Here is a 12,891-nt window from a genome sequence, read left to right as displayed (position 1 = left end):
AGACCCTCAGCTCTGCCTGTATCTGACACCAGAACCAAGCACAGGGATGAGCAAGGGGCTGACACCAGCAACCCCAGCATTTTGCCATAATAAATGGCAAAAAAAAATAAAAATAAATTTTTAAATTATAAAATAAAATCTAAAAAAATTAAAATAAAAAACATAAAATCATCCTGGGGGTTGTTCCTTCCACAAGGGTGTCAAGGAAAGCAGTGGAATGGGTGGATGCGGCTTTGCTCACCTACACCCTGAAATATCTCACAGCATCACCCCTTCATCTCCCCCCAGGTCCTTCTCTAACTCATTTTTGTTTTAGCTAACCAGCTTTGCCTTGGTGTTTTTGCTCTCCCCAGCCACCAATGTTGTAAAATCAGCCATAATTTCACTGTCTCTGAGTTTCTTGCAGGGTGGGTTTGCAGCTGTGGTGTCACCATCCCTGCTCCTGCAGGAAACCCACCAGCAGCCCCAGCATTTTGCCATAATAAAAGGCAAAAAAAATTAAAAATAAATTTTTAAATTTTAAAATAAAATCTAAAAAAATTAAAATAAAACACATAAAGTCATCCTGGGGGTTGTTCCTTCCACAAGGGTGTCAAGGAAAGCAGTGGAATGGGTGGATGCGGCTTTGCTCACCTACACCCTGAAATATCTCACAGCATCACCCCTTCATCTCCCCCCAGGTCCTTCTCTAACTCATTTTTGTTTTAGCTAACCAGCTTTGCCTTGGTGTTTTTGCTCTCCCCATAAAAAATCAGCCATAATTTCATTGTCTCTGAGCTCCTTGCAGGGTGGGTTTGCAGCAGCTGAACTGTGAGGGGCAGCTGTGGTGTCACCATCCCTGCTCCTGCAGCAAACCCACCAGCAGCCCCAGCATTTTGCCATAATAAATGGCAAAAAAAACCACAAATAAATTTTTAAATTATAAAATAAAATCGAAAAAAATTGAAATAAAACACATAAAATCATCTTGGGGGTTGGTCCTTCCACAAGGGTGTCAAGGAAAGCAGTGGACCTACACCCTGAAATATCTCACAGCATCACCCCTTCATCTCCCCCCAGGTCCTTCTCTAACTCATTTTTGTTTTAGCTAACCAGCTTTGCCTTGGTGTTTTTGCTCTCCCCATAAAAAATCAGCCATAATTTCATTGTCTCTGAGCTCCTTGCAGGGTGGGTTTGCAGCAGCTGAACTGTGTGGTGTCACCATCCCTGCTCCTGCAGCAAACCCACCAGCAGCCCCAGGAAACATCAAACCAGGGAAAAAAAAAAAAATCCTTCCTGCAAACCTGTGAGCTGGGACAGCGACCCTGAGCTGGGATTGTGACCCTGGGGCTGGATTGTGACCCTGTGACACCGTGAGGAGCTGCAGGGAAGGGGATGGGGACAAAGCCCAGGGCTGAGCTCTGCAGCACAGCAAGCACCAGGCTGGAGTGGCAGCAGGACACGAGCCAGGGCAGCGTGCCTTGCAGCAATCTGCTGCTCTCTGAGACAACAAGATGAGAGCTTGGGGACAACAAAATGCCATTTCCAGCCATACGGGCGTTGGCTGCTGCTTCTTTTGGGTTTTTTTGCAAAAGAAAAATTAAAATGTGCATCCCACATTTTGAGCTTTTTTGTTGAGATGATGTAAAAGGAAAATAATTCTGCTGGAGCAGGAGTCAAACCCAAAGATTCCTGTGTTTGGGATCTCTGCAAGGTCTTTTAGAAAAGAACTTTCCTTCTCGTTCCTCTTCTTTTATTTTGCCAGGGGAAAAAAAACAGAAGATGCAAAGAGGTTTTCAGGAAACCTTTCTGTCACTGGGCTGCAGCCAGCAGAACACAACAATTTCTCATATGGAAGAGATTTAAAAGCAGTTCCTTTACAGCAGAAAATTTTCAGAGAGAACCAGGGGGAGAATTTCCCATTGCAAAGCCCACCTCGGTCATCACCTGCCCCTCAGATCCCCCCATTCCATCAGGACCCGCTGCACATCCTGCTTTTGCAGCCATATTCTCACTTCCATGAGTGCAGCTCTCAGGGGAGCAGATTTCCAATTTGAAGAGGGGAAGAGAGCAGCAGGAAATGCAGAACATGTGAGAGGAAACGATGCTCAACCAGGATGCAGCCCGCTTCCCTTAGAGGAGGGAGCCTCAACCACTCTGGCCTTTGGGGAAGTCTGGATGAGGATAAGGATGAGAATGAGGATGAAGACATTGACACTGGCAGCTGCCCCTGCATTTCAGCATCCTGCAGAATGTCTGATTTAACACATCCTGAGGAATGACAACCGGGAAAGCGAATCAGGGGGGAAAATCAGCCCCTCCAGGACACCCAGCCAAGGACAGGGCACGAACAGCTGGGTGCCTTTAAGTGGCTGTGGAGCATCCTGGTGCTTGGTGAGCTCTGCCCTGCCCAAGTCCCCTCTGAGGAGCTGGCACGTCAGCCGGGCTGGCAGGAAACGAGAAGCGACAGCGAGCCCCAAAGCCGGCGTGATCCCGGCTGGGCGGGCACGTGGCACCCGGCGTGCCCGGCTGGGGGCTCAGCTGGGCCCCCCCGACCCAGGAAACCCCCCTCTCTGCAGCAGGGAGATTTGCTCTGACTTAAAAGCCCGCAGGAACCAGGATTTTGTCTGGCGGGGGTTGTGTGGGTGAATCCTGATGGGCACTGCAGAGCCCTGGCACGGCTGGAACCCACCCTGGCAGCACCCAGGACATCCCTCTGGCCAGACCCCTGCCAGGGGGCTCAGAGACCCCGGCACAGAGCCCAGAATGCCCAAAATGTGGGTTTGATTATGACCCATGGAGCAAATTACCAACCTTAGATGAAGATCAGCAAGCCACAACAGTTTAAGTGGAATAATAGTGAAGTTATCATGGGGTTTTTGATAGGGGGGTTCAGGGGGCAGGATGGAGGGAACTGGGCATGCCCAGTCTTTCTCCTTCTTCTTCTTGGCCTCCATCTTCTGCTGTGATGGTGGCACTTTTAGATTGGTTTAGAGTAGAAGCTCACTGTCTGACACAGGTGATAGGCATTGGGAAGTAATTGTAAATATTGTACAGGTAGTTTTTAGTACAAAGACATAACACTGCCCTGGGGGCAGGCAGAGTGCCTGGAACTGTCCTGCTGGATGGACCTCAGCAGGGCAGGAGAAAATTTTTTATAGATAAGATAAAATAAACAACCTTGAGACCGAGAAATGAAGAGCCCTGACTCCCTCTTCAAGCACCAGGCTGGGAAAAGAGACTTTGGAACTTTTCTCAGGGTCACTCTGAGCAGCTAAAGGAATGACTGGGCCCCAAAAGGCAGCTGGGGTGTGGAACCCCTCCTGAGCTAGGGCTGGGTGTGCTCAGCATGGAGCAGCTCTGCCTCTCACTAAATATCCAGGGGAGAAACCCCTCGAAGACATTCCTGTGCCCTCAGTCCCACCCTCACATGCACCTCTCCAGCACCAAAAACCAGGAGATCTCATGTTTGTTGTTTTAAAGCATAATTTGGACAGAGCAACTCATCCTGCCTTGAGCTGTGGTACCAGTGCTGCTGGCCCCAGCCTGGCAGTGCTTGGCTTAGCCCTGCAGAGCCTCTGCTCGCTCTCCTTCCAGCACAAAAACAAAATCAAAAGGTTTCTGCCTCAATTCCTCCAGGTCCTGGCTGCTCCTCATCCTTCCTGAGATGCTGCCAGAGCCACTCATGGCTGAATCCCTCGGCAGGAAAGGCAGGCAGACATCCCAGGGAAGGTGGGTTGATGCAGCAGCCCCTTGAAATCCACTTAAAAATCACATTTGGCGGCAAATTCCCAGCCTGGGTTGTCGCAGTCTCTACATGCTCGATGTGGGGAAGCTTCCAGAATGAGAAGATGCTTTTGGTGAGTCAAGTTCAACTGGGAACCACCAAGAAACAGGAGATAAATTGGATTTGTGTGCAGTGGGGACACAGCTGGGCTGTTGGAACCTGACCTGGGTGAGGAGAAACAGAAATCAGCCCCAAGAGCAGGAATGGGGGACACGGGTGCAGAAAACATTAAAAACCCTCGAGCAGCCCCAACCCTGCTCCCAGACAAGACAAGGATGAGGAGGGGATGCTTGAGCAGCCTCCAAACCTGCAGGTTTTGCTCCATGAGAGCTCTGCCAGCAATCCAAGCCTAGCCCAGCGTGTTTGGGTTTTTTCCTTTGCCATCCACCAATATCCTTCCGCTCCCGATGTTCCTCTGGCTGGCTTTGGATGCAGATCCAGCTTTTCATGTGGTGCAAACACAACGTTCCTTTGGGTGCCAAGGACTGTGTGTAACTTGTCTGCTTGGGAGTGTTTGCATCTTGGACCATAAGGGAACAGAGAAGGCTGCCCAAAATGTTGATGGTATTTTTAGGCCAAGACAAATCTGTTTGATGCTGCGAGCGCGGCTTGAGCATCCCGGAGAGGCTGCCAGCATCTGCACAGCAAAAGGGGGCATGACCTGCCTCCAACTGGCCAAAAAGGACATTTTGGAAGCATTTTTAAGGCCCCTAAAAAGCTGTGCTGTGGCAGAAGGGTCTCCAAACCCCCAACTCACAACCCCATGTTGTGAGATGCTCGGCTCAGCCATGGGGTGAAAACCTCAAATCTCTCAAAAAGACACATTTTACAGAGAATAAAAAAGAAAAAGAAAGCAAGATTTTTGGGGGGAAGAGGCAGGCTGGGGTTTTTTTCCCTTCTCCTTCATGAAATCAAAGGCTGAGCACAGTGGCCAAGGGGCACCAAAGGAATTCAGAAGCAGAAGCAGAAGCTCAATTCCTCCAGCAGTGCAGGCTGTGCTGCTCCACTCTGCCACAGTGGCTCTGAGGGCATTAAGTGATGCCCATGATGCCACTAATTACAAACTCAAGCCCCTCATTTGTCTGTCTGTCCTGGTTTAATGGCAACTGCCCCCATGCTGAGGTCCCTGCAGCTCCAACTGCCCAGCCACTGTGAGGGACAGGATGTGACCAAGGACCAGGGCACTGCTGGCACTGCCCTGAGAGCCAAATGTGCCCCATGCTCCCTCTGCCAGCATCAGGGACAAGGGCAAAGCTCAGCAGAGAGCAAGTGTGGGCATCTGAGCATCTCCTGTGATGCCAGCAGGCTGGAGGAGAGCAGCCTTGAAGGGGGCACAGTTTGGGCATGATGCCAGTGGCAGAGCTGGGCATGGGTCAGGCTGGTGGTTGGGCCATCCCTGGAGAGCCACAAAACACAGCCAGACAAGCCTTGAGCAAAGCCACCAAGCCATGAGCTTGGCCACGCTTTGAGCAGGCCCTGGACCATCCCACCTGATCCATCCCATGATCACAGCCATGCTTTGAGCAGGCCCTGGACCATCCCATGATCTTGGCCATGCTTTAAACAGGCCCTGGTCCATCCCACCTGATCCATCCCATGAGTTTGGCCATGCTTTAAAAAGGCCCTGGACCATTCCATGTGCTTGGGCATGCTTTGAGCAGGCCCTGGTCCATACCATGAGTTTGGCCATGCTTTGAGCAGGTCCTGGACCATCCCATGATCTTGGCCATGCTTTGAGCAGGCCCTGGACCATCCCATGAGCTTGGCTATGCTTTGAGCAGGCCCTGGACCATCCCATGAGCTTGGCTATGCTTTGAGCAGGAACTGGACCATCCCATGAGCTTGGCTATGCTTTGAGCAGGCCCTGGACCATCCCATGAGCTTGGCTATGCTTTGAGCAGGAACTGGACCATCCCACCTGAATTCCCCTGCAATTTGGCCACTGGTGCCCTCCCACAACCCCACTGTGCCTGAGTATCAGGTGGGGGCAATGCCACCAGGTGTACCAGGCATTTCAGAACAATGCCACCAGCTGCACCAGGCACTCCAGCAGCAGCCCAAATCCATCTCCTGGTTTGCCTGGATTACACAGCAAGGTCCCACAAAGCAAACCTGCACCTCAAGCTTCAGGACATCAGGTCACCACACAGCTGGAGACAACTCTACCACCCAGAACAGAATATTTCCATGGGTTTGCTGAACCCAAACCATTCCAAATCCACCTGAGTGTGGCAGATCTGCTGGCTCCATGCCCTCCCAGCACACAGAGTGGTCCCAGCCCAAGCCCTGGCCCCACCCTGGTGGCACAGCTGGGCCTCACCTCGATGATGTCGGCGTTGGTCCGGCTCTCGTGGGGCTCGTTGTACTCGGTGTACTTGAGCAGCACCTTGTCCATGTCGGTGCTGGCATACTGGAACAGCTTGTTGGAGTGGTTGAAGATGATGAGGGCGATCTCACAGTCGCACAGCACGCTCAGCTCGTAGGCTTTCTTCATCAGGCCAAACTTGCGCTTGGTGAAGGTCACCTGAAAGCAAGGACAGCCATGGTCAGAAGCTGTGGCCACCCTGCTCCCAGAGAAAAACAGAATGACCACAGGAGGAAGAGCAAAAGGAAGGGGAATGCAGAAAGAATGTTCTGTCTCAGTTTCCCCAACTGGACCCAACCCCAAGCTCTCCTCTCTCGCCTCCCTCTCCCAACGGTTCCCATTGCTGCCTATTTTGGGATCCTCCAAAGGCAGACACTTCACAAAGATGATTATCAGCCTTGGAAATCACATATTGCCAAATCAAGAGAAAATAAATTTCAGCAAAATCCCCAGCAGAGCTGCCATCTGTCCGGGGGCTGCGGGTTTTGAAGTGGAATATTCGAGCCATGGAGATCTTGTCCTCGCTCAGTGCAGCTGCACTGAGAGTGCCCAACCCTGGGGGCCACAGAGCTGGGGCTCAGCACCCCAAAACCTCCCAGGGGTGCTCACTGCCCTGCTCACCAGCCCCCATTATCCCTTATCCAAGGGCACCACGAGCCCCTCTGTGCCAGGAGCTGCCCAGCTGCCACTTCCACCTTGCTGAACCAAAACCTCCCACCTTGCTGTCCCTTTGTGGGACCTCACTGGGGTGTTCTCCTTTCCATGCCTGCCCAACTGGGGTCCCCAGCCTGCCCTGCCTTGAGCTGGAAGCAGAGCAGGAGTGATCCTGGAGGGCTGGCTGGGGCTGGGTGCTGGCTCCAGCAGCAGCTCCAGCTGCAGGGCAGACGTTGGGCTCTGACTCCCAGCCCACGCTCAGCTCTCACCACCACACTGCTAACAGGAGCCAGCTGGGGCAGAGGGAGCTGGTTTGGGGCTCCCTGGCCCTGCTGCAGTGCAGACAGAGCTGCTGAGGGTCCCCCACCCCCAGAACACGCAGCACACTGACGGGGAAGGCACGAGGCTTTGCCAATGCTCTCTCAGCAAATAAAAAACAGAAAAAGAAAATAAGAGGCAGGAGGTCGTGGCTTTGTGCTAAGCATTGCTCTGAGGGCAAAGCAGCCTCCAGGGAAGGGCTGGAGACGAGCTGAGATGCCCTGAGGTGCCAAGACCTGCTCCCTCTCCACATGGGAAGGCTCCACTCCACTCTGGGCTTCCACCACAGCATCAATTTTGCAGCTGAGCAGCTTTAATTCACAGAGCTGAGGGAGGGGAGTGAATGAGGCTGCTGCACCCCAGCCACAGCCCATGGAGTGACCAGAGTGCAGCCCCAGGGTCCTGCAGCCCTCCAGACAAAACCACGTGTGGCAGGAGGGCAGAGCAGGGGCAGCTCTGGGCACACTTGGCAGGGGGAGCTGCTGCCCCTCCCCACCACCTCCCAGAGATAATGAAGCACTAATGAGATTCAGCTCTAATCGCCTCAGCCCCTGCAAAGTGCAGGGCTGGTCCCTGCGCTGCTGCGGCCGCCACGTGCTCTGGACACTCACATCACACCAGCACCACCCCAGCGCACTCTGCTCAAATCAAATCACCTTTGGGCAGCTCCCTTCACCAACAGCTCCCCCTCCCCAGCAGCATTCTGCACTTCTCAGCCACCCAAAACCTCTGCTGGGGGCAGCTCCCAACACCAGGAGCTGGCAGTGCCACAGGTGGGAGCCAGCTGTGGTTCTGCTCCTGCAGCTGTGGCAGGATGGGCTCTAAAACCAAAACCTGGTATCTCTGTCCCTTTTCCCACCAGGACCTGTCCCTCTGTCCCTTTCCCCAGCAGGACCTGTCCCTCTGTCCCTTCCCTACCAAGACCTGTCCCTCTGTCCCTTTTCCCACCAGGACCTGTCCCTCCATCCCTCTGTCCCTTTTCCCAGCAGGACCTGTCCCTCTGTCCCCTCCCCAGCAGGACCTGTCCCTCTGTCCCTGCTGGGGTGGCCTCCAGGCTCTGACTGACCCTCCAAGCAGCTGGAGGAGCTCCAGGAGGAAAACACGAGGGTGTCCACCAGAACAAACAGCCCAGGGCTGCTCCTGCAGCCACAGCGCCAGGGCCGCCTGGCCAAACCACACCATGATGGGTTCAGCCACCAAGACTGGAGGCAATGGGGCGAGGCTGAGATGTGGGGTTCAAACAATGGGGCAGCTCTTGGCCTTGAAGAGCAGGGACAAACATGGTTTGGGTTCTTGAGCAGTGAAGAGTGGGGTGACCTTCCCCAAATGAACCAGCAACCCGAGCACACTCAGAACACAAAACACCAAATTATCCCTCTAGAGATGAGGGGATATTCCCTCTGCAGAAACCACACCTTGATGGACACCATGATGGGCTCAGCCAAGACTGGAGGTAACGGGGTGAGGTTGAGATGTGGGGTGCAAACAATGGGGCCTTGAAGAGCAGGGACAAACATGGTGTGGGTTCTTGAGCAGTGAAAAGTGTGGGGTGACCTTCCCCAAACCAACCAGCAACCTGGGCACAGCTCAGAACACAAACCACCAAATTATCCCTCCAGAGATGAGGGGATATTCCCTCTGCAGACAGGGCTCAAGAGCATCCCTCTCTTGCACAGAAAATCAAAGATTTGCCATTTAGCCAGCACATCACACAACAGCATCACCTACCAGGGCTTTGTGCATCCACTCATGACCTGGGACAGAAACCTCAAACCTCCCCTGACACCGTGCACAAGGCTCATCTCAAAGAATTAACCTTGTAAGTCTAAGAGGGTAATCAAATCTCATGCTCCAGGGCATAAGCCGATCACCAAAGGGGTCAGGAAGGAATTACTGCCCCACACTAGCAGGGGATTTTTTGCCTTTCCCCTGATGTAAACCATATTGGCAGTTGCCAGAGTCAGCAGCCTGGCCCTGAAGGACTGATGGGCTGATCTGCTGTGGCAAATCCTCCGCAGTAATTCCTCTAATGACATTAGTGACTCTTACTTTGCTCCTCTCCTCCCCTGGTCCTGGCTGCTGCTGGAATTCACAGAATCACACAGTGGTCTGGGTTGGAAAGGATCTAAAAGCTCATCTTGTCCCACCCCAGGTTCTTCCACTATCCCAGGCTGCTCCAAGCCCTGTCCAGCCTGGCCTTGGACACTTCCAGGGATGGGGCAACCACAGCTCCTCTGTGCCAGGGCCTCCCCACCCTCACAGGAAACAATTTTCTCCTGATATCCAACCTAAATCTCCTTCTTTTCAGTTCAGAACCGTCCTCCCTTTGTCCTGTCACTCCAGCTCCTTCTCCAAAGTCCCGCTCCAGCTTTCCAGAGCCATTTTAGATCTGCATGGAGCCTTCTCCAGGCTGAACAGCCCCAGCCTGGCTAGAGAGCATCTCCATGGCCTCCTCTGGACCCACCCCAGCACCTCCAGGAGCTCAAGGAGCCACCAGGACATGCCAAGGAGGTACCAGGATGTGCCAAGGAGCCACCCAGGCATGCCAAGGAGCCACCAGGACATGCCAAGGAGGCACCAGGATATGCCAAGGAGCCACCAGGATATGCCAAGGAGCCACCAGGACATGCCAAGGAGACACCCAGGAATGCCAAGGAGCCACACCAGCATGCCAAGGAGCAACCAGGACATGCCAAGGAGCCACCAGGACATCTAAGGAGCCACCCAGCATAGCAAGGAGCCACCAGGACATGCCAAGGAGCCACCAGGCATGGCAAGGAGCCACCAGGATGTGCCAAGGAACCACCAGGACGTGACAAGGAGCCACCAGGATGTGCCAAGGAACCACCAGGACGTGACAAGGAGCCACCAGGACATGCCAAGGAGCCACCCAGCATGGCAAGGAGCCACCAGGATGTGCCAAGGAGACACCAGACATGCCAAGGAGCCACCAGAACATTCCAAGGAGCCACCCAGGACGTGCCAAGGAGCCACCAGGACATGCCAAGGAGTCACCCAGCATGGCAAGGAGCCACCAGGATGTGCCAAGGAACCACCAGGACATGACAAGGAGCCACCAGGACATGCCAAGGAGGCACCAGGACATCTAAGGAGCCACCCAGCACAGCAAGGAGCCACCAGGACATGCCAAGGAGCCACCCAGGACGTGCCAAGGAGCCACCCAGGACGTGCCAAGGAGACACCAGACATGCCAAGGAGCCACCAGGAGCTCAAGGAGACACCAGGAAATTCCAAGGAGCCACCCAGGACGTGCCAAGGAGCCACCAGGACATGCCAAGGAGTCACCCAGCATGACAAGGAGCCACCAGGATGTGCCAAGGTGCCACCCAGCATGCCTGCAGCACTCCTTTATCATGCAACGTCCCATCTTCCTGCATGTCCTTTTCTCCCAAAGAAAGGGAGCAGTGAAAATTGATGGCAAAGCTGTGCTGGTGACCAATTCAGCTGCTGCTTTGCTGCCACCCCATTTGATCAGGCTGGCTGCTGAGAGCAAAGCAGGATGTGCTGCACTGGGCTGGGCAGTGATGCTCCCGTGCTGGGTTTTGGAAGAACCAGCCCAGCCAGGGAAAACCAGTGTCCCCCAGCCCAGGGAGCTGGGATTTGGGGACATCAGAGAGGCACTAAAGCCATCACACCCAGCCATGCAGAGCAACTCCTGCTGCCAAATCCCACCCAGGGCTGTGAGACCTCATCCCTCAGGAACAGCCCATCACTCAGCTGCTGCCTCCTTCCTTCCCCCAAGGTCTATCCAGCCATTCCCCTCCAGCATTTCCAATTATTTTCCATTTGTCTGAACAAGGTTTCAGTCACTGCAGATCCCTCACTCCCCTCTGCACCCCATAAAATACACTCCAGATCCTCCAACAACCCCTGAGGCTCTGTTTCCTCCTCATGATGGATATAAACAGCCCCAGGAGCAACTGGGACATCAGCAGAAATATTTGATGCTCACCCCAGCCCCCACCATCAAGTTATAATGAGGAAAATCTGCCATTTCCCATTGTTTTGCTGAGGAGCAATAAAGTGGTTCATCCAATTCTGTTCTCTGACACTCTTTAAGGATTAGGAATACATCCACATGCTTCTTTTACTGGTTTTTTTCTGTTTTTCTAGAGTGAAAGTGGCAGGAAAGAAGTGTGGCAGCTCATGCTGGACTAAAGGCAGCTTGGATCTGCTGGAGCACAGAGAGCAAAGCCTGGAAGTCCTGTGGTAATAGGAAATACACGGACAGAACCATCCCAGAGCAAACCTGAGCTGGCAAAGTGCTGCTGCTCCAGCACTCCAGTTTAAGGAACACGGAAATTTGGGAATAATCTGCTGGTTTTTGTTTTCCCTCTGAGATACATGAATGCATTCCTGCACACATGCACATGCGTGTCTTGGGCTTGGCTTCAAAAGAGCCCAAGGAAAAAAGCCCTGGAGTTATTTAAGTCTACAATTGAGGAGGGAAAAAAAAAAAAAAAAAAGGAATAATTTGAGTTGTTTGCGTTCAGCAAAATGGATACTTGTTGTGGCTGTTTTTTATTGGAAAAACCACATGGAAAATGTCAACTGAAATATATTTTCTGCAAGACAAAAATAAATTAAAAAAAAAAAAAAGGGAGGGGGGGAACTAACTAAGTGGAGAAGATACTTTCTTCTGGAAAAGCACTTAGATGGAAACAGCTCCAGGAGCTGCAAGGATAGGAGCAACGCCTGGATCTGCCTGGATCCGGCCTAAATCTCTGCTTATTTTATGGAATGGGAGAAGCACAGCTCTGGTGGCTCAGAGTGGGATGGAAATGGGAAATTTTGGAGCCCCCAAGGGCAGCAGGGTGAGGAGAAGGGGCAGGGACACGCAGCACTGACCTGCCGGTTGCGCTCGTCCGTGATCCGCTGGATCTGGATCTTTTTCCTCCCCATCTTCTCGGCAAATCCTCAGCACAGCCGGGACCACTGGGGCTCAGGGAAGGGAGCAGCAACCCCACTTTAGGATGCTTGCATCCAAGAGCCTGGGGGGCTTTTCTCTCAGGCAGAAAACAAACCCAAAAAAAAAAAAGCCAAAACAAAAAAAAAAAAAAAAAAACCCAAATGTTTCGGCGCGGCTCCGTGCTCAGTTCATGGTACCGTCCTGCACAGCCTGATCCAGCGGGGATGAGACGTCAGCAGCTGCTCAGAAACCTGCACAGGGACAGAGACAGGAGTGAGATTCTGATCCCAAACCCCATCCAGCACCCCCTCAGCACCCAAATCCCACCCTCTGCTTCTTTGTCCCCACCCAGCTCAGGGATTTATTTCTCCAAAGAAACCCAAGGATGGAGGCCAGCAACACACAGGACACACGATGCTGGGTGAGGAGGAGGAGGTGGCAGCAGTGAGCCCCTGAATCCCTGCTCCTCTGTGACACTCCAGACTTTTTTTTCTTTTTTCTTTTTTTTTTTCTTTTAATAAAGTCATAAGCAGTCGAGTGGCTGGTGATTAGCTGGGGCAATTTAAATCCGTCTCCAGTTTCTGCACTAATCTCCCATTTGGAATTTTCAAATGTCTTTATTTGATTGCTTGAAAGGAACCTTATAACCAGGCACAGAAACCTTATTTTTATAGGGGAAGGAGGACTCTGAAGGCAGCTGAGACAGCCTGGCCTTCACTGGGCTCAGCCACAGGGTGTTTCCATACATCTGGGGGGTGTCTTGTGCCCAAAACTCTCCCCAAAGGGACAAATTCTGCAGCTCTCAGGAGCTCCCATGTTAATCTGCATCCCCCAGTACCAGTCTGCATCCAGATGTCC

The 12,891-nt window shown here is 52.9% G+C and overlaps 1 protein-coding gene across 2 annotated transcripts in view; it reads right to left on the bottom strand.

Annotated features, from left to right (window-relative positions):
* Positions 1-12,141, bottom strand: part of MEF2D (myocyte enhancer factor 2D) — a 43,350-nt gene extending 31,209 nt beyond the window's left edge. For both annotated transcript variants that reach the window (XM_058821591.1, XM_058821592.1), the window contains exons 1-2: positions 11,973-12,141; positions 6,087-6,290 (exon numbers count right to left, since the gene is read on the bottom strand). In XM_058821591.1, coding sequence (XP_058677574.1) covers positions 6,087-6,290; positions 11,973-12,026 — 258 coding nt within the window. In that variant the 5' untranslated portion in view covers positions 12,027-12,141. The remainder of the gene's footprint in view (positions 1-6,086; positions 6,291-11,972) is intronic.
* Positions 12,142-12,891: the final 750 nt, after the last annotated feature.

The sequence above is a fragment of the Ammospiza caudacuta genome, chromosome 30 (assembly GCF_027887145.1).
Source record: "Ammospiza caudacuta isolate bAmmCau1 chromosome 30, bAmmCau1.pri, whole genome shotgun sequence".
Lineage (NCBI taxonomy): Eukaryota > Metazoa > Chordata > Aves > Passeriformes > Passerellidae > Ammospiza > Ammospiza caudacuta.
Note: the sequence above shows the minus strand (reverse complement) of the source record. Positions and strands in the feature narration are given on the sequence as shown.